General features: G+C 38.7%; 1 protein-coding gene across 6 annotated transcripts in view; it reads left to right on the top strand.

Annotated features, from left to right (window-relative positions):
- DOCK4 (dedicator of cytokinesis 4) overlaps positions 1-22468 on the top strand; it is a 429709-nt gene that overhangs the window by 367791 nt on the left and 39450 nt on the right. For 4 of the 6 annotated variants that reach the window (XR_011503969.1, XM_070512022.1, XM_070512025.1 and 1 more), the window contains exons 31-37: positions 1249-1397; positions 3067-3152; positions 7814-7840; positions 7985-8080; positions 8934-8994; positions 13158-13251; positions 20783-20931. Coding sequence is in view for 5 of the 6 variants with exons in the window: in XM_070512022.1 (XP_070368123.1) it covers positions 1249-1397; positions 3067-3152; positions 7814-7840; positions 7985-8080; positions 8934-8994; positions 13158-13251; positions 20783-20931 (662 nt within the window). In the remaining variant the exon portion in view is untranslated. The remainder of the gene's footprint in view (positions 1-1248; positions 1398-3066; positions 3153-7813; positions 7841-7984; positions 8081-8933; positions 8995-13157; positions 13252-20782; positions 20932-22468) is intronic. The other 2 variants (XM_070512024.1, XM_044764600.2) reach the window with 1 other exon arrangement.

Below are 22468 nucleotides of genomic sequence, written 5' to 3'. Positions count from 1 at the left end.
TGCTGTGGGTTTTATTTATTTATTTTTTTATTTTTTATTTTTTTCCCAAAGATTGGCACCTGGGCTAACAACTGTTGCCAGTCTTTGTTTTTTTTTTTTCCTGCTTTATCTCCCCAAACCCCCTGTGTACACGGTTGCGTATCTGAGTTGCATGTCCTTCTAGTTGTGGGATGTGGGACGCCGCCTCAACGTGGCCTGATGAGTGGTGCCATGTCCGTGCCCAGGATGTGAACCCTGGGCCGCCACATCGGAGCACGTGAACTTAACCACTCGGCCAAGGAGCCGGCCCCTCTGTGGGTTTTAAATAGATAGTTTCAGTATCATATGCTTTCATCCATGATGTTGAAGGTTAGTTCTTGAGAAATAGTGCATTTTCCGTAGCATACAGTATTCTCACCATAAAAAGAGAAACTCTTTGAGATTTAACATAGATGATGAAGGTAGTGGACTAAACTCAACACTCATCTGCTGGATGAAATCATCTGTGCCCACCTCACCCTCTACCATCCTTTCCTCTGAATTATCAGCGCCATACCTTTGAGTACTTGCTAATATACCATTTTGAGTTCACTGTTATTACATTGTAGTCTTTTCAGAAAATTGTTATATGTTTTTTGGACCACCATTTACATTTTTATTTAGGCCGTGTGTTTATTATGTAAAAACACGCTAGGAAAATTATAAAATACAGATAGGAACCATCTTTTTTATGTATAAAAATCACCTGTGATCCTCTACCCAGAGATAACCACTGTGGTTAACATTAGCAGATATAATCTTCTAGACTATCATATTTGTCTATATAGATGTTTTAAATGGAAGATGTTGTGCCTTTAAATACTGTATCGTATCTCGCTTTTTCAGTTAATTATATTGAAAACTTTGCCTGTTATCCTTCTTCAACCTCATTTTTAATGGCTGCATAAGAGTTTTAACGTGTGAATGTACAATGGTATACATAACCAATTCCTGATGATTTAAGAAATTTTTACTTGTATCATATGGCTTTTTTTAACTGTTAAAAAAGTAAATCTCTAGTGTTTTAATAAAAAATGATGGAGAAATGTTAATTAACACATGGAAATTTACTGTTTATGTATCTGCTTAGGGAAAAATTTTTTTACTTTGGAAGACAACTGTAACTGAATATACTTGTAGCAATAGTTTTAAATAAATTTTATAATATTAATTTTCTAAAATCTTATTAAGACTAAATATACTGAAACACAAATATTTTATTCCATTTAGGAGAACACAAGCTTCACTTCATCCCTGCCCTGATTGGTCCCTTCCTAGAAGTGACCTTGATACCCCAGCCGGATCTCCGGAATGTCATGATTCCTATTTTTCATGATATGATGGACTGGGAGCAGAGGCGGAGCGGAAATTTTAAACAGGTAGGTGGATGTGCTCCTCAGAGCAGCTGGAAGAGTTTCAGTTCTCCTCAAGCATATCAGATTCAACTCTGAGTTGGGAAATGAGCACCGAACCAGCCGTCAAGAGACCCAGATTCCAGCCTGGCCTGCCCACTCCCAAGCCATGTGGCCTTGGATACCTCTCTAGTCCGATGTTCCCCTGAGCTTCTGGGGAAGCCCTGAAAAACCATTTTATTCCCTTTCAGCTAAAAAATTCTGTGATTTCCCAGGTCTGTGTTTAAGAACTGGCAGAGATGTATTTTGCTTCCAGTTGGACACAACACAGAGGAATCAGGTTAATGATTCTTGCAATCATTGAGCTCTCAGTGGTCTGCACATTATATTTGGTGAATGGCTTAGCTTTGAGCATTTGATGCACAGTATGTTTTATTGTTCTTTGCTTGAAGCATCAAGAATTCATTTAAAGGGAAAGCAGTAGAAATTCTTGGAAAGGAAAGTCTGAGAAGATGAGCCTATCATTTCTCATTAACATAGGTTCTAATAACTCTACACTAGTCTTGGAGAGACAGATGTTCTTATCACACAACCAGATCTCCTAAGATATCAGCTGCTTTTGCTATGCCAAGTCACTCATGATGGAGGTAGTAGTCCTACTGTCTGTTCACAGTCACTGCACTAACCTAACCTGTGTGAAGGGTTTGGCCCTCCTTCATGTTTCACCAGATAAAGCCTTTCTCAACTCTTAGGAGTGGTGTCAACTGTGTGAGCAAGCTGAATCATACAGCGAACCCTCCTATTGCCAAAAGCGTGGCATTTCACCTGTACCAATATGGACATTTCTTTTCAAGAAAGCTAGTAGGTGAATGAAAGGCTATTTTAAAATTATATTGGAAGGGGATCCACTTTCCTTCCCTTTTGTCTTTATCCTTTTATTGAAATTTGATTCAAAGGAATAATTGGGCTTAGTCCGTTGACAAAATCAAATATCCCCCCAACTCCTAGTTGTTTAACTCTCTCTGGCCATGCAGAGGTTTTTCATTTTCTGTATTCCGCTGCCTCAGGTAGATGAAGGGATATTTCTGCCTTCCTGATAGTCAAGTCCTAAAGGATTTATGTTCTTGAAAATATAAATGTTTTGACTACAGTTTACAGGAAATATGTCCTTTCTCTCTCATACTGTTTATTGCTACCTTAGAATATTTCTATGGATCTACCATCTGTACATGGATAGGACAAGTTCTCAACTTTAGCAGAGATTTAGTGCAACCTTAAAATTGTTTTGAGAAAGAAAATAGATATAAAACACATCAAAGATTTAAATTAATGTTTGTGGATGTTCTTATATAGGGATTAAAAAAAAAAAAGAAATAGGACTTGCCAGTTTTTATAGCTCCTAAAAGAGAATTCAAACGTTTAAGCTGGGCTGCAAGCATTTGTGTTTGAATCAACAAATAGATAGATGTCTTTGGCAGCAGCAAGTGCCACCCTGCTGGGAGTTTGAAGTCATGTTGCTCCATCTAAATTAGCCCCCTACAATTCCAAGGGGGTGTCTACTATTAACCACAGCTGATAATGTCACTTTCACAAAATTTACTGTGGCTTTTCCCCTTGCAGATATAAATATGTTTCAGTTTGCCTAGAAATCCTACTTGTGAAGGGGAGGAAAGAGTAATATTTGGGCATGTTTCAGGTGGAAGCCAAGCTAATTGACAAACTGGATAGCCTGATGTCAGAAGGCAAAGGTGATGAAACATACCGCGAGCTCTTCAACAGTATGTGAGTAATATGTTTATCTCAGGTCAATTCTATTCAGGGGATTTGGTGTCATTGCTTAGCAGCTGAGAGCTACAAAGCCAGCTTGGGTCTCACAGGAGTGCTTTGTCTTTGTGGAGTGTGAAATAAAGGATAATTGCCTAACTCTGGTGAATGGATCTTATTGTTTTGATGGTTAGGCATGTCTCCTTATTTTAATCTCTGATTAGGACAGGTCACATGTGTTACGTAACAAATCCTGCTCTTTTCATGCCTAAGAATTTTAAAACTGGGGCTGCAAGATAATGATTTTAAGGAAGGTTATGAGTGGAAGAAGAAAAAGAGGTGTGCAGTGCTTTCCTAAGTAAGATATCCTTGGCTGATTTGTTGGGAAAAGTAACCTAGTTTGCATCTGTTCTTCAACACTTGATTTAATTCATCAATACTGATCACTCACTCTATTATTAATTGCTTTCTAAATGTTTCTTATTAGAACATCACAGAAGCAAATCATTTGTAGTAACTTCTGTGATTTGGATTTGTATGGAGGATATAGAAATACTGGAATGCTGTAAAGGGACTTTGAGGTTGTCCTTACCAATAGAATGTGATCACAGTCACAGGATGAATTGCCTGTACCAAGTATTCAGCCACTGTGTGAAATGGCCAGAGAGGACATGTGAGAATGTTTTAGTGCTCAGGATTTTAATTCTAACACTTGTTTTCTCTACAGCTTTCTATGGATCTTAGTCATTTTCAAACCTAATATTTATAAGTGTTTTTTTTAAGGAAGAGCTAGCTCAGTGTGCTTGGAAATGTTTGTTTGAAACCTAATATTTATAAGTGTTTTTTTTTAAGGAAGAGCTAGCTCAGTGTGCTTGGAAATGTTTGCATTTCTTTCAGAAGTGCAAAAATAATTCAGCAATACATTTTTCTGTTACAAAATATACTTTTACTTGTATTTATGCCCAAGTATCACCTAAAGCTAAATATTAATGCTGTTGAACTGATAGCCAATGCAAAATTCTGTAATTCATTTTATGATCATTAATTTTAAAAAGTAGATACATTACCATATAAGTTTGAAAAATGTTATTAGTGGCTGATAGATTTCAACCTGCCTGATTCAAAATCATTCTGCAAGCTTTTAAGAAAATTATATTGAAAGGAAAAGCCAAGAGGGGTATACAGATTTCTTGTGGTCGTGGGTGATGAAATACATTCTTTGTATTGAATCCTGAAAAACACCATTTTCTTCTGATACTGTAATTAAATTGGAACTTTTAATAATTATTCACCAAGCCCTCATTCATTCTAGCATGCAAAGCGTCTGTCTTTCATGACAGCTGGAGTTTAGCAAGAATTCTGATTAAAACCTCATCCAATATAATAAATTGCTTTTGAAGACTGCTCTCATTTCAGTGACTAGTTCTTGGTTTGAACAAAGAACTAAAATGAGAAAGCACTCAGTGAAATGAATCTCTTGAGAGTTGTGATTAATTATTTATAATAAATTCACAAGATTAATAAATACTCACATAGTTCTATAGTGCCTCTTATCTACTTTAATAAAGGCCTTATAGCATGAATTTGGATTGCTTGTATATAAATATGACATTGAAATAGAAGATGTACCTTGACGTTAGAATCAAACCAATGATTAAGCCTCTGTCCTTAGGACTATTTTAAGGTGCCTGATTCATCAATGGAAATTTTTATTCTTTTGTTGATTTTTTAGCGTATTACTAGAAATGTTACTATAAATATTTTTCTTTCATGCTTTTATGAGCAGCATATTGGGAATAAGTAAAATCTAAAGTAATAATTAAATATCATTACTACCTGGGCTCAGAAAAGAAAATAAAAACCTAACTATATTTCAGGAAACAATAAAATGCTTTTTTGGCAATGGAAATCCCAGTGAATTAGTGTAATCACAGTGAGTCACTGTGCACGTTATGAATTCGGAACACATGCTGTTATGGTACAGATTCTCATTTGTCCTCTGTAATTCATGTCTAAAACTTAAAATTTGTTCAGAGGTTGAAAGTACCTCGTTGCTTGCCGAAAATGTGGTTCTTTGCCAAAATGGTCTCCTTAGAATGAGACTTCAAATTTGTATAGTACCTTCCTTTCTAAGAACTTCTTTCCCTAACCCCTAACATTGTCTTCGTTTACCCATACTACATCTTTTTGAAATAAGTAGGAGTCAGGATTTATTATTTTTGATAATGCTGGAATTGTGTACCATGGACGCCAATGTGACATATCCAGAATAGAGCCTCAGGACTGAATTCTGCGTCCCCGGCTCCGCTTGATTTACTGATTTGGCTTTATTTATTGAGCACCTCTCTGTGCCAGGGACTCTTCCAGAGCTGAGGATGCTGTAGAGACTGTGCTGTAGGAGCACACAGTAGGGGTATCTACAGCCTTGGGGGCTTTGAAGGGGCTTTCCAGAAGAGGTAACATCCAGTTCAGTTCTTTCCCTAGTCCTTTACTCTGCTTCCTCATGTGTTGCTCTAAATAATTCAATAAGACTCCAAATCATTTCAAAGATCTTTATTTAGTGATTACATTTAATTATAGTTTGGAGACAGAGGATTAACTATGTGACACCTACTTTAGGTATAAGACTCCAAATCATTTCAAAGATCTTTATTTAGTGATTACATTTAATTATAGTTTGGAGACAGAGGATTAACTATGTGACACCTACTTTAGGTATCTAACTCTTTGGGTTGTTTAAGAAGAGCATGCACAGACACAGGTGTTTTATATAAGAGTGATAGCCTCAACACAATCCTGTTATGATACAGAGAAAGGTAGATTGGGGGTCAAATCCCACCCCTCCATTTTCTTTCATAGACTAAAAGCCTGATGAACAATACGTCGTCCTGCAGAGCCATTGTTTATCCTGCTCCCTGATGTTAGGGAGTCCCATTGCCTATCAATTAGCAATAAGAAATCACCTTTTACTGTTATTAAATTAGTTCCCTGTATACTCAATGTGGGCACCTGGGCATGATTATAGGCCAAATGAAAATGTCCAAACATCCAACCACCTAAATCAAACAAGTTATCTAGAAAGACTCCTGTTTTTGCTGATGCCTCCCCTTCTCAGATTGTATCAGGTAAACTGCGAAAGCAAGCTTCCCAACAGAAAGAAGAAGCCTGGCTGAGAAAGCAGATGAATCAGGTTCTAGACTTGGTCCTAACATTTGGGTCTTGAGTTAGTCAAGGAAATAGGCCCTGCAGAGCTTTGCGTCTTCTTACCGGAGGATTATGTAGCTGATTTCTTACTGCATCAGGAGGCTGTGCAAATTAATGAAACTCATGCCCATAAAAGAAGTCTCCATATATTTTTAGAATTATTGCTTGAGTTCTTTGTTTTTCAGCCTCTAAAGTGTATGAGGTATGAGTGGGCTGTCACATGGGGAAATTTTTACATCATCCTGCATTGCTTTGGCAGGCAGATTTTCATTTGAGTACTTGGTTCAATACCAATTTGGCATTTCAGCTTGAAACAGGTGTTATTCGGAGGTTTTGAAAAAGAAAACACATTTTAAACAAACTAGGAGACCTTTCCCTGGGGGATTGATCAGGGAAAGCTCCATCCCTTCATATGCTACTTCTCCTCCCACCCCCAATCAAGGAAACGGTTCAGAATAAACCAGAAAAGTAAATGATCAGGGATGGATGGGCAACAGATGAGGAGACAAGACAGAAGGCTGGGCACTGGAATGGCAAAGCAAGAAGAAGAAGGGAGAAAAATTGGGAGAGGACATAGCCACAGACCAAAACAAAGCTGTGACAAAATAGCTTTTTTCTTTAGTGTTTCTTTTTCCACTAGGGAAAATATATGGTAGGCTTAGATTGTACTTGTAAGAAATATTTTCTCTCTCTGTTATTCCTGAAACCAAGATGAAAGGGAAACAAGATTTGAGACAGAAGTGATGATCATTCGACTTGGAGGGGTAGGGAAGTACCCTCATATTGCCATGCTCGTGTTCTTACTTTTATCTTTTCGGGAAAGGTCAGTCATAAAAGCTTTGCCAAGTATATCGTTAATTTGCTGAGAGGTGGGAGTGAAAGTAAAACAGATCCTAATTATTCTGATTGTTATTATTTTGTGTTTACATAGTACCTCTGCTCTAAGGTGCATAAGACTAGGGGAAATGTAGGAGGAGAGATGTGGTTCAGTACTTGTTATCAATCTGCTGTAACAACCACATAGAAAATGCTCTGTGATTAATGACAAAATGAATGAAACTGTTGAGCGAGTGCACAGATAGTACAATATGTATTGAGTGGGCAAATGTTAAGTGAAAGGAAAAAACGCAAAACGTCATACCGTCTGTACCAGGATTTTCCTGTAGCAGTTGCATTGCAGTAAAATTGCTTGGATGAAGATGCACTCCACTGAGAGGTAGGAAAATATTTTATGTGAATAAAGCAAGATCTTACTTAAAAGTAAACTTAGAGGCACTCCTGTTTTTGCTTTTTGCAGTGTTATTTGATGTGGTAAGGCACAAGCTTCTGTTAGTGTAAGAGAGAAGCTAGGAAAAAATGTCTTTGAGCTGAGAGGTGCTTGTATATTTTGAAAGTATGATTCTATGCATGTGTTCATGTTTTATGACTTGGATAATCTGAAAATCAATTTGCTTTGTCAATGCTTCCTGGATTAGAATTCCACTATTTGGTCCCTATCCTAGGTAAGACATTGTTTGCAAATTGTGCTACTTGTGAGATGTTGCAGTGGTTGCTAAGGCATTTAAGGTACTGATGAAAGTATAATGGTTGTCATGGTGACTGATAAAAATAAATGTTGAAAATGCCCTGGGTTCTTTCTTTTCCAGTCTACTGAAGAAAATTGAGCGGGAAACATGGAGGGAAAGTGGCGTTTCATTAATTGCCACTGTAACTCGACTAATGGAGAGATTGTTAGATTACAGGTAAGCTGAGTCCCACATTTTCCAGATATGCTGTGCTCCACTTAGAAAATCGGACTTAGAATAGAATCACCCTTCCACTTGAGTTAATCCCTAAAGAACTGATCATCAGACCATGGAACCTTGTGCAATAAGAGAATGGACTTCTAACTAGTTGGTTCAGAGGATTTTTTTCCCTTTTTTTTTTCCTGTTTTGTTTTGGTTGACAGTTCTTCTAAAGTCTTAGTGAATTGGGAGGGTTCTCAGAGTCCCATTATGAAAGGAATCTTTTTTTGGTGTTTATACTCACCCACTAGAACCAGTAGATCCATCGATTTTAGGGTGAAGACAGTGTAACAGAAAATTGTACAACCATGCTGCTTTCTTATAAAAGGGGAGGAGACTGATACACTGTTACCTTTCAGAGACATAATTTTTTAAAATTTTTTACTTATCTAAACTGTTAAAACAGTTCGCCCCACTTAAATGCATGGTGTTTGTTTTATTTTAAGAATGAAACCCTCATTCTCATTGTTGATGGCCAAGCTTACTAGCTACTTCTCACCCCACTGTAGGAGGTATACAATAACACACCTTCAGTCCTCTTTCTCCTGAGCCTTCTGTCTATTGAGAGGAAGCACAATCCACCTGGAAGTGAAATTCTCAGCAGAAACTGGTGCTCAGGAGTGTCTGACCTCCCAACCTCACCTGAGATCATGAGATTATGCAGCCTGGGGCAGTTCCTCTAGTCTGCTGAGTCTTTATCTGAACAGCAGCTTGCAAATTGCCTCTTGTACCCTGACAGTACTTTTTGGACAAACTGTGTTTGCCCCTAGGAACGAAGTTCTGAGTTCTGACTGTTGCTTTTTGTTTTTAGGGACTGCATGAAAATGGGAGAGGTAGATGGCAAAAAGATTGGCTGCACAGTTAGCCTCCTGGTTAGTAAACTACTCCCCTTTGCCTCCTTGTATCCTAACATTTGTTTGTTTTCACAGAAGTACTATGTTTTGTTTGCTTTTAATCCACGGTGTCTTTTTTTTTTACCTGGATGTTTCATGGAAGAGGTTAGAAGTGTTTTTAGAAGAAGCATAGAGAGCTTCAGGTTGAATTAAATGCCAGAAAATGCTCGGCTCCGAACACTGCAGAATGCACCCGTTGCGTTCCCGCAGCTCTGATGGCGGACCTCTGTAAGATCCAGAGTGATGCCCTCCCTTCTCCTCTTGCATCGCTTTACCCTCCTGGAGTCTATTGCTCTCCTAGGAAAAAGCATGATGTCCCCGGATCTTTTTACTTCTGTGTAGACAGTCTCTTTCTGTCCTTCTTATATTCATTCTACATTCTAATAAATATTAGTGATCTCTTCTTTTGTGAACAAATGACAGCTGTCTAACACACTAATTTTTACTTTCCATCTTCTTTACAAAATAAATCCAGTACACCACTATTCTTAAAGCTTGGATTATAACTAGGATGACCATATAACTTATCACTCAAACAGGACATTCTTGAGAGTAAGATTAAATATTATGTGAGGATATTAGGCTAAACCAGAACTGTCCTAGGAAAACCAAATTAAAATGTCTCATAACTAACTATTAAATAGAATGATATTCTCACTACAGAGCAAAAGAATGACCATACGTCTGGACATTCATTTTTCATAGTTTAGTATAGGGTAAATTGTTGCTGTTGATAATTTACCTTAATCAGATTTGAAATACAGGACTACGTGACTGCTTCTAGTTCTAAGTTTGTAAATATCATGCTTTCTTTTTCTTGTTTTGCAGAATAGATGAAACCTCACCATCTATTGTAGGCCCTTATACAGATATTCTTGTTCTTACTCTGAGCGTTTGAATTTCTCACATGCCTTATTGTTCTCTATTTGCACCTTGAAGTTTTGTTTGCCCCCGCTCTGATTCTGTCTTGTCTTAGCTCCTTGGTTTCAGTCTCTTTGTTTTGTTTTGTTTTGTTTTGTTTATTCCTTCAAAGATCAGGACTTCTGCTTTCTTAGGACCGTCTTTTTATCTCTTTTCCTAATTCATTTTCTCACTGCACTGTTCTTCATGTCTGAGTATATGACTATCTCCTTCTTTACCACACCCACCACTTCTTCCACATTTTGAATTTGTTACATCTCCACCTCCAATACCAGTCACTAGAAATAGTGAGACCTGAGCATCTTCTGTAAGGCCACATCTTATTGTGCACTTTCTTCCTTAATTTTTGTCACCAAACCCAACAGTAACTTCTAGGCCAACAGGCCAAACTCACTGGGTCAGCCCACTTACCTTTCCTTTTAGCATACATTTCTAATCTTGAGCGTAGACATTCCTACTTTTATATTTCCTATCTGTATTTCCCCAGTTTTTTGCCAACCTTTCACCATGGTCAGGATCCTCAGCCTGAGCTTCTTCCACCTCTCTTATATATCAGTGTTTCGGGAGAAAAACCAACGGCTCTAGAAGCTTTAGATCCTCTCAGTTTGTCTCCTTAATCCTGGCTCTACCCCAGCTCCAGGCACAAAGTCTCATAAATAACTTCAAAGGAAAGCCTTCACCTTTTTCCAGAAGAATCTTCTTCCATTGTCTCCATCTTGTTTCACAGTACCCTCTGTTTGGAGGTAAATAAATAAATGTAGACCCCAGGTTCATTTCCTCAGTTGGTACAACAGAAGAGATCATTTCCTTGCATGAAAGAATTAATACTCTGCCCTACATGTGTTTACTCTAGTCTCCCAGTAAGAAGAAGCCAGAGACTTAATAAGATCGGTGGCCCCATCAGTATTCACTTGAGACACAGAATGTATCCCGCTAGCTTTGCAGTGACCAAGAATAGTCCTTACAGAAAATGTTAATGTTTGAAAGCTGTTCTAGTTTCAAACTAGCACGAGAATATTTATTATTAAAGAACCAAATATAAAACTTTGAAACTCATCTTTTTAGCTTCTACTCCATACGGAAAGTTCTTGATATTTTCTGGCAGCAAAATAGTTCTCTTCATCTATATTCACTTCCTCTTAGAGATTTTTCTTCTCTTTGGAAAGATCAATTCCAGATTGTCTTCAGGAGAGCTCTGGCTTTCTTTACAAGATTGGAGTTAACCGTAGTGTCAAATTGGTAAAAATGCATAATCGTTGACATGATTCACAGTAGGAAATGTAATTATTGTTTTGTCCTTTGTGTCACAAGTCTTGCCAGACATATGAGAAAGATTCTCATGTGACAACTGAAGAGATCTTTTTTTTGAGGAGGATTATTCATTTATAGAGTGATTCTTTATTTTGTTGTCAAAGAAAGCTGCATCTTACAAGAAACCTATTAGAGCAAATCATCCTTTAATAATGTAAAAACCTGCTGTGGGCTTGTTAGACTTGTGTTTATGGTACAACAATTCTTGCTAATTAAAATGATTTTGGTTATAATAAGAGAGATGTGACTAGCATTATTTACTTAGCTTTTAAAAGAACTCCAAGTTCTTCAGGAGGCAAGAGGGGAAGGGAGGGGATAATGGCATAAATTGGAAAAAAATATTTTTTATGATGCTTTGAACTAAATGTCAGTGTTTCAAGGTTAGAAGAGTCCTCATATTGATGAGTGGACACCTGTTAGGTAGTGAGCAAAAAGTACATTTAACAGAAGGCCCTCAGTCTTGAAGCCCAAGTGCAATTTAAGCAGCCACATTGACGAGTTTAGTCCCTTACCAAATCCTTGTCTACTACTCAGTTTCAGAAATTTTTGGAGTTCCTGGCCGTTCCCCCTTAGAAAAACCTAGCCCTCCTTCAGATCAGCATATTTATCCCCTCTCATCCCTTCTCTGCATACCAGGTAGCATCAGTGAAAACAACAATAGCAACAATAATGATAGTTTTGGTGGCTTAAGCAGAGATTTCATAATGGACAATGATCTGCTCGCTGAAAGTACCTCATTTAGAGTCTCACAGCATCATGCTTTTGCTGTAAACCGACTTCATATACATTTGCTCTTACGTTTACTAAGTTCGCTAAGGACTAATGTACTTTCTAATGTGGTGAAGGAGTAGGTGGGGATGCTTATAAGTGTACCTTAAAATGCCCACATAATGTGTCCAGGTAAGTCGAAGCTGAGATTTTGATAACTAATGTTAAAACATTTTAGAGAAGGTTAGTAAGATCCAGATACTTTTTTTAAATAAACAAATAAAATATTTTTAATAAGCATGCCTCCATAACAATAATTTGAGATAAATCTCTTGTTATTAATCCTTTTATGTTTTGGACATAAACTGGAAACCTTTAAACTCCAACACAAGTAAGAAACTCAGAATGTCACCTTAACAATAAGACACATTTTTGTTTACCCTCTTTCATGTGATTCTTCAGGGAAAAAAATGCTTTTGCATTATTTTTACTCATCCTTATTATATATCATGGAGACTTTTTTTCTTTAGAGCAAAACATGTTTGAAGTTTGAAATTAAAGAAACTATCCTTTGAATATCATTGATCAAACTTAGTAAACAGGGTAATCTCTTATGTAGTTTTAATATTTTTTAGTGGAAAAGGCTGATTGTCTATTGGCAGTAAAACTAACAAAAAATAATAGAGAGTAACAAAAGAAATGTGAATCAGTGGTAATAACGCCCCAAGAGTTACCAGCTTATCCAATAATTGCTAGGTAATGTTTAACACAGACAATGTTGAATTAAAAATATGTCACTGGGCGGGGCTGGCCCGGTGGCTCAGCGGTTAAGTTCACACGTTCTGCTTCTCGGCAGCTCGGGGTTCGCTGGTTCGGATCCCGGGTGCGGACATGGCACCGCTTGGCACACCATGCTGTGGTAGGCGTCCCACATAGAAAGTAGAGGAAGATGGGCACGGATGTTAGCTCAGGGCCAGGCTTCCTCAGCAAAAAAGAGGAGGACTGGCAGTGGTTAGCTCAGGGCTAATCTTCCTCAAAAAAAAATGTCACTGGGCCTCCTTACTTAATTTTTTAAAGACATTTATATGGAAAAATGCATTTGTTCTCTTGGTTCAAGACATGAAATTTCAGCAGGGTAAAAGGCAGCTATTTGCAGGCCTGACTGTTGAGGAACTATCCATACTGTCCTTTTTTTTTTACAGAACTTCTACAAGACTGAATTGAACAAGGAAGAGATGTATATACGCTACATCCACAAACTGTACGATCTACACCTCAAAGCACAGAACTTCACAGGTGACTTTGTCTTTGGGCTCAGGTTGGGGGACGTGGGCTGGACACTGGTGTATTAAACATGGTAACTCCTTTGCTTTTTATGATTAGAGCTGAGGACTCAAGCATTTTTACTTTAAACTGGAAATTTATTTTTAGTTGGATTTATGTTTCCAAGTATTCCATTTTCACTTATGTATTGGCTTTTGTACTTCATCTCTTTGCATGGTTTTTTAGAGATTGCTTTTGGGGTTATAAAATACATACCTAACTTTTCAGTCTGCTTAGAGTTAGTATCTTACCACTTCAAGTTAAATATAGGAGTTATATACAAGTTAGCCCCTTTGTCCTCCCCACTTTATGTTAGTTGTCGTGTGTATTACATCTTCATACATTGAAAACCCCATCGGATAATATCATATTTTTTTAATTTTAACAGTCATACCTATTTTAAAGAGGATAAAAATAGTCTTATATTTACTCAGATATTTACCATTTCTATTGCTCTTTCTTCATTCACGAAGTTCTCAATTTCCCTCTATTATCATTTTCATTCAACCTAAAAAACTTTAGTATTTCTTTTAAAGCAGATCAAATGGTTGAAGAATTCTCTTAGTTTTGCTTCATCTGAGAATGTCTTGATTTTACCTTCCTCCCTGAAGGATATGTTCGTTGGATATAGAATTCTAGGTGGACAGTTCTTTTGCTTCAGTACTTTAAAAATGTTCTTTTATGGTCTTCCGGCCTCCGTGGTTTCTTTCTTTTTTTTTTTTTTAAGACTGGCACCTGGGCTAACAAGTGTTGCCAATCTTTTTCTTTTTTTTTCTGCTTTATCTCCCCAAACCCCCCCTGTACACAGTTGTATATCTTAGTTGCACGTCCTTCTAGTTGTGGGATGTGGGACGCCACCTCAACATGGCCTGACGAGCGGTGCCATGTCTGCGCCAGGATCCAAACCCTGGGCCACCGCAGCGGAGTGGGTGAACTTAACCACTCGGCCACGGAGCCAGCCCCAGCTCCGTGGTTTCTGATGGGAGATCCACAGTCATTTAAATTGTTCACCTGTATGTAATGCGTAATTTTCTCTGGTTGCTTTTAAGACCTTATCTTTGATTTTCAGCAGTTTGATTATGATATTTATGGGCATGGTTTTCTTTAAGTTTATTCTGTGTAGGTTCACTGAGCTACTTGAATCTTTAAATTTGTTTCCTTCACCAAATTTGGGAAGTTTTCAGGCATTATTTTCTTAAATATACTTTCTGCACCAATCCTACTTTTGGGACTCCAGTGATGTAAACGTTAGGCCTTTTGGTATTGTTCCATAAACTCCTGCAGCTCGGTTCATTTTTCATTTTTCAGTTTTTCTTCTTTCTGTTGTTCAGACTGGATAATTTCTATTGATCTGTTTTCAAGTCCATTGACTCTACTCCATCATTTATATTCAGCTATTGAGTTCCTCCAGTGAAATTTTTATTTTTGTTATTGTATTATTCAGTTGTAACATTTTCATTTGGCCTTTTTTTTTATAGCTTCAATTTCTTTGTAGGGAACTTCTCTCTTTCTGTTCAAGAGTGTTCACTTTTACTTCAAGGAGCATGGTTATAATGGCTGCTTCATAGTATTTGCCTATAATTCCAACATCTGAATCGTCTTGGGGTTGACGTCTGCTCATTGCTTTGTCCCTTTGAGATTTATTTAGTTTTCCTGGTTCTTTGAAGGTCAAGTAATTTTGGGTTGTATGCTGGACATTCTGAATATTGTATTATGAGACTCTGAGTTCTATTAAAATTTTTGCACAATGTTGACTTTTTAATTTTAGCAACAGTCAGTCCAGTTAAATTCAAACCTCAAGTCCTGAACCACCTTCTGAAGGTTGTGATTCTAATGTCAGTTTAGTTTTCAAAGCCTTTGCACTACTATTTTGGTCTTTTCTGCATGTGTGTCACCCAGGGAGAGTCTGAGACCTAGACAGTGATCTATACCATAGTTCATTTCTCAAAACCTTTGTTATGTTGATTCTGGTTTGTTCTATACATGTACAGCTTGGAAGTGAGCTCAGGACATCATACACAGAATTTTAAAATCCCTTTCTCCATCTCCCTCCTCTCTGTGATCTTCCTCACTCTTCCCATCTCCCGGGGGCTCCTTTTTCTAGCCCTCTTGCTTGATCAGAGTGAAAGTACTCAAAGCCAAGGCTTGGTCCTCTCCACACTATGATGCACTCCCTACACTTAGTCTTCCTGGGGCCCAAGCAGTGAAAGTAAAAAGCCTGCGGAAGCTGCTGCCGCCACTGTGATTGCCCCCAGTGTCACCACGACAGGTTTGCAGTTATGTTCCTGGGGCTCAGAGTGGACCAGAAGCATTGAAAGCACTCCATCTCACAGGAGGGCCTCTTCCCTGACTAGAGGAGCTTCTCTTGGAGCTTTTTCTTTCTGTTCCCATCTGTAGTTCCAGGAGACAGGGTAGGCTAACTCAGGAGATATGAGAGGCAAAAAAGAAAAACAGGGAACTCTCCACTGTGTGGTCATCCTTTGAGTATTGATTTTCCTACTCTGTCTGCCTTTTCTTTCTTACTTTTCAGAATCCTACAACAGTTGCATTATGTATTCTGTCTAGAGTTTTTACTTGTAATCACTGGGAAAGATACTATAGAATGTTCTTACGACATCTTAACCAGAACAAGAACCCTTTAACTGGATTTAGGAACCGCAAATCTTAGTCTTTTAACACACTCTTCTTCCAAGGAATTGAATCATAGCCCCCAAAGACTAACGGAATTCTTCTGAAGTAGCGCTTATGTTCCCAGCATTTAAATATGCCTCTAGCTGCGGTTCCACTTTATCAATTAACAGCATCACTGTTTACTCAGCCTGGAGACCTTGATGTTTTCTTTGATGTCTCTCTTCTTCCCCTCCCTCAGGTGTTCTCTTCAGGAGGTTCTATTGAGTTTACTTCTTAAAAGTCTCTCAAAACCCTTTCCTTTTCATTGTTCCCACTTTCACTGCCTCAGGTCTTCAGCATCTCTCACCTGGACTGCTTCCTAACTATCACCAGAGTTATTCTCGAGAGCAGGGGTCAGCAGACTGCAAGCTGCAGACCGGCCACCTGATTTTGTAAAGAAAGTTTTATTAGAACTCAGCCACACCCACTATTTACATATTGTCTATGGCTGCTTTTGTTGTGCAATGGCAGAATTGAGTAGTTGCAATAAAGACCATATGACCTGCAAGCCTAAATTGTTTACTGTCTGGCCTTTTAAGAAAATTTGCCAACCCCTTCTCTAGGTATAACTCTGTTGTCAATTCACGTCTTTACAAAATAAAGCTCAAACTCTTAATTTGAGGTCCATCATAATTGAACCAACACGTATCTATTCAGACTCATCTTACCACTTGTACTACACTCCTTCTTTTCATCCATCATTACACTGCTTCTTTATCATCTTTTCCATGAAGTCTTCATCTTCCTGGGGTTCTCTTTTTCTTTCCCTCACCAACTCCATGCCCCCCACCTCTCTCCCAGGGGCCGAGTGATGTTTCCAACTTGTTTCCCATTGCATTTTTTTTGGATTTCTATTAAAACACATATCACATTATTTTTATTTATAGTTATATAAGGTGTGTGTTTGTGTACGTAGGTAGGTAGGTAGATAGATCGACTGATTGATCAATTGAGTTATCCATCTGCAGTTAAAGGGTGAATTCCTTGAGGACAGAGATAATGTTTTCTTCTTAGTCTTCTGGGTTCTTACAATAGCACCTGGTAATGTGAGATTTGAATAAATGCATCACTAATAAATATAGTCCGTTAAATTTTAACACCTGGAGAGCAGATTTTTCTCCTTCAATGTTGGTAATTTCTGCATAACTAAGGAGGCCCCCGTGTCTCGTGTCTCTTCACACAGATGTGCTGATAGTTTTGATTAAGTAGACTAAGATTTTGGAGCTGATGATGTTGTCTGAGAGTTTAAATGGTAATTTTTAAGTGATTAGTAGCCAAATTTTGAGAGAAATAGTGAAACTAGTTTTTATATCTGTGAAAACAACCTAGTAGACTTGTTTTATTTTAAAGGCCATGAAGTAAGAAAGGAGAGAACGAACTGAGGACAAGCTCTTCCAAATATGTAACAGATATATTTTGGTTCTCTGAAACAAAGTCCAAATCTGTCTGATTATATTTTGGAAATGGGTAAATCTTTTTTCTTTGATTTGTTTATTCAACTTGCAGTTTTTATGTCCCCCCAAGTCATAAGAAATAAGTCCTTTTCCCATATAACATTTTATTCATCTCTCTCCTGTCCTCATTTTTGTCTGTCCTTGAAGAAAATGAAATTGATGGAAGAACTTTTCTATCTTTATAGAATTCTGTTTAAATGAGTTAACTCTTTCCAGCCTTTTGTGACAGTGCCTCCATTCCTAATTCATCTCCACTCTTCTCCTATGTTATTTCTTTTGCATGTTGTTGTCCTCACTGTATACTTCTCAAAATGGTGGAATGAGATGGCCCATGTTTAGTTATGTGGTAATGCCTTTTGTTCAGAATTGTAAATACTTTTTAAAAGACTGTTGGAAATTTTGGATGTGATTCATTCTTCCCTTTTTGATACATAATATTGTCCTCTAAAGATGCAGAAAAATAAATTTACAGCATATTGCAATAACAATCTACAGTTTGCTAGTATGTTCAAAAATCAGCATCAGTACTCTGCTATGTTGTTCACATCTCAAAGGTATATAGGTTTTCTTTAATGAAAATTTTCTACAGCTTCCTTTACATACACCATTTACTGCAGATAGACATCATCATTTTTCTGAATCAAATTCTGAAACAGGTGTAATTTGTTTTCACACCTTTCTCATGTCACCATTTGGTCATTTGTCAGCTTCCTCTGATGGCCTGCCAGTGCCTTGTTTTCCCAGACTTCCCAGAGGCAACTGACTCACACCTGACCTTCCAGTCATCCCCTGGTCCTTCCCAGGGCAAGTGTAATTTGGAAAGCAGTTTAAGGCCTAGAAACCCTTCACTGCCCCCCTTTTTTCCTCCATATTTTTTATTCTGGAAAAATATATGTAACATAAAATTTACCATCTTAATCATTTTTAAGTGTACAGTTCAGTGGCATTAAGTACATTCACATTGTTGTGCAACCATCACCACCATCTGTCCCCAGAACTTTTTCATCTGCCGTGTACCCATTAAACAATAACTTCCCATTTTCCCTTCTCTCAGTCCCTGTCAACCACCTTTCTGCTTTCTGTGTCTGTGAATTTGACTTTCACTGTCCCCTAAGTCACTCTGTGTGGGCAGCTGCCAGCTTCAGCTGTGAAAGGGCTTCCCTCCGTCCTCCTCATCCTGTTCACTGTGCAATTGTTAGTCTCAAGGATAGTTTTCAAGTGCTCAGGTGCTGGGGGAAACACAAAAGAAATTTTGAGAGACAAAGATGATAATTCCTGAGCTGTACCGTTAAGGGAAAATAGGAGTTATTCGGCATTTAAGGGGGAAAGACTTGAAAGAACAGGATGTGAGGGCTTGTAGGCATGAGTCTGCATGGTCAGTGAGGGGAACTATGGTTTGTTCAGATGGCAGGAGCAAAGAGTGTGGACGGAAGAACAAATGCATGCATGAGGTTTTCTTAGACACCTGGCATTTATGATAAGGACATGTGGGGAATTAAAGAGCAGGAAATCATCTCAGGAGGCCTCAGAGAAAACCAGAAGGCTATTCACATACAGCTCAGATCTGATGATCTGGTTGTTATTATCTTTTTTTGTCCTATCAGAAGCTGTCTTCCGTGGCCACCTACGTTGTGGTGATTCAGCTGACTTTCTGCATCCACCAATTAACTGACCCCCTTTAGCAATACTCTCTCTGTCCACCTCACATTTAATCTGCACGAGAAAGAGTTCACCTAGTGCCCATTGCAATAGAAAGCACCTCTGTCCCTGTTGGGCAGCTGTCTTATAGCTGGCTGCCTCTGGATCGGGCTGCATCTTGTCTCATTCAGCCAAAGCTGATAATGGGGTCAAGGAGCTCCAACTATGGAGTGTGGAGAGACAGTGGAGGGCTCCTTCTTATCCTACTACGTGGTGGGACAATGGGAAAATGTGAGTGGAGAGACCAGATCATAGGCACCTTCTCTATCACTTTAGGAAACCTAAATTTATCCTGTTAGCTGCTGGGAGCCATTGGCTGGTTTTAATTAGGGGAGCGACATGATTATTTGCATTGAAGAAAGATCGTATTGGTTACAGCGTGCAAACTGAATAGAGGGGGGAAGAGAATGCTGGTGGGTTATGAAAGCTTTTGCTCAACAACCACTGAAGCCAGGAGGTTGAGCTCACCAAAGGTAACTAAAGGGAAGAAAGTCCAGAGCCTTTGCCTCATGGGACTTCTACACTTAAGAGGTAAGAGAACAGTGATAGGGACACAGGCTTTTCTTATTACAACTATACTTTGTGCATTGAGATGGCCAGATCATAGGACTAGAACTTAACATGCTGTTCAGGGCTTTATGTGTAGTTACCCTGAAGGCAAATAAATGAAGAAAAAGAATTACCATTTGGTGATATTGTGTTAAAAGCTACTGTTACATCTTTTGAAGGACATATAGGGATGGTAGTTAAATGGATTAATAGCATAAGAGTTTGTCCATTTTATTCAATTTAGTAAATGAGTTGGCTATCATCATGTTAAAGGAAAAAAATTATTATAGTCCTTCATCAGTGACAATGAATTCTGGTGCCTATTCTTGATCTGTTTGGCCATATTTGTGGTTTGGGAAAAGAAGAGACCTGCAGAATGGCAAGTATTCTTTTAAGTACACTATCTGTCCACTGTGCTTAAGCCTACAGGTCAACATTACCACGTGTATATTCTCTCTCTTTCTCTCTCTCTTTCTCTGTCTCACACACACACACACACACACACACACAGTTCTTATCCAACACTTCTACCATTTCTAATTCCTCCTCTGTTGCTAGATTTTTAAATTTTCCTTTTCTGTCCTCAGCTCCTCTCTGGCTTCTTTGCCCCTCCTAAATGCTGCCTGTACCATGACACCCCCAAACACACACACACACCAGTTTCAAGTTTTTCAGCCTTTTATTATCCAGAAGAATTTAGCTACCATTTTTTTGGTTCCTAAGCATACCCTTTTGAAGATACCCATAGTTCCACCTGTGGGGATTTACCAGTGAGCTTTTCTAGCAAACAAAGGCGTATCTCCTGTGTCTTTGAACCAGCTACAACTGATATCCGTAAACATTTGTATTATCCCAGGAGCATGCAGGCCTTGTAGAAAGAAGGGAAGGGTAGGGGAGAAAGAGAGAGTGTGTGGATACAGGGAGCCAAAAGATTTAATAAAAATCTCAGATAACTCCATCTTCCAGGCAAAGTCATCATTCATTATCCTGCTGTTGCATATTTTCTGGACATTTTTCTTCAGTATCATGAAATTCAGAAAATAGTATTTTCTCTAATTTGTTCCAAACCAGCCCCATTTGCAGGGAGGTTGTTGGGGTCCTCTCTCAATCACTGTCTGCCCATTGACTTTCAGAGGCTGCATATACTCTCCTGTTATACGATGAGCTGCTGGAATGGTCTGATCGGCCCCTCCGGGAGTTCCTGACCTACCCCATGCAAACAGAATGGCAGCGCAAAGAGCACCTGCACCTCGCCATCATCCAGAACTTTGACAGAGGCAAAGTAAGTAGCCCTGCCCACCCATGACCTCTCCCAAGGTGATTGTGTTGGTGTCACATTTCCTTTATTTCTAGGTCACTGATGCCCACCTCCTGAAGCAGGGGCCTTCAAATTTTAATGGGCATCCAAACACCCAAGAGTTTGTTGAAAGGCAGATTCCCAGTCCCCGCTCCTAGACATTCTGATGAAGTAGGTCTGGTGTGGGGCACGGATTCTGTGATTTTAATGAAGACTCCAGGAGATTCCAGTGTGTGTGAACTTTGGACCACACTTTGAGAAATGCTGATCTAGAGGTTTTGACACCCAGGCATTTTATAAGGGTGAAAAACCATTATCACTCTCCCCTCACCACCCCCAATTGGTATGTATTCTGTTGCAGTCCACTTTTTTTTAAGGCAAAATAAATGAAACTAAGTTTGTTTAAAGAATTTTATGGTATCTCATCATACACTTAGAGGTGCCCTGGGGCGTCAGAAAACCACACTGAGCTAACACAATTCAGCACATCACCTCACTCCACCTGCCTCTTTCTGCAAGGGTTGCAACACTCTTTAAAGAAAAGTTGTGAATTTGACCACAGTTGAGTTGAAGACTTGGATGCTTTGGTGATATGTGTCTTAGATTTAAATGTATCTTCCAAATTGCCAAGGTTAAACAGACAATTAAAATAAAACCAGTGGCTGTCATTCTTTTACAAAACATAATTGTACACCAAAAAATGTGATGCAAGGGAATTGCTTCCTTCCTGTCCTCTTATTATTTGTCTAACTACACTGGCCTCTCGTCCCTTAGGTTAATAGCAAGGAAATGCCTTTGTGCCCTCCTGCAGTAAAGTTTCCACCTGTACGATAAGCTGTTACACAATCTCTGGCTGCGTATATTGGCCCATTCCCAGGAGTTTGTGCTCCATGAGAGGTTGCAAACTATGGCCCTTGGGTCCAATGGCTCACCACCTGTTTCTGTTCAGTCTGCAATCTAAGAATTGCTTTTCCATTTTTAAATGATTGAAAGAAATCCAAAGAAGAAGAATATCTGACATGTGAAAATTACATGAAATTCACATTTCAGTGTCCATAGATTACAGATTTAGTGGAACACAGCCAAGTTTATTCGTATCTATGGCTGCTTTCGTGCTTTAATGGCAGAGTTGAGTAGTTGTGACAAAGGTTATATGGCCCACAGAAACTAAAGTATTGGTGTCTGGCTCTTAGCAGAAAAGGTTTGCCCAATACCTGGGCTAGATTGAAGAATTTTTGTATTTCTGCTAAGGGTAACCTGCTGGATTAGACCCTCACAATTTACATGCGCATTGGAGCCAAGCGAGGAATCTAGTGTGTCAGTTGTGGATAATTAGGCCTTAGGAGTCGGTGGTAATTCCCCCTCAGCACCGAGGGCCTGTTTATTCATTTACTGGGCTGTTGTGGAACTGTAGTTATTTCAAGATGATGCTGCTGAAATGACACCAGAAAATGTTTCTGCACCATATGTTAATGCCTGTTGTGATAGATTATCATTTCCAACTTCCTAAAGATTTTTAATA

This window comes from Equus asinus, chromosome 1 (genome assembly GCF_041296235.1).
Source record: "Equus asinus isolate D_3611 breed Donkey chromosome 1, EquAss-T2T_v2, whole genome shotgun sequence".
Classification (NCBI taxonomy): Eukaryota; Metazoa; Chordata; class Mammalia; order Perissodactyla; family Equidae; genus Equus; species Equus asinus.
Note: the sequence above shows the minus strand (reverse complement) of the source record. Positions and strands in the feature narration are given on the sequence as shown.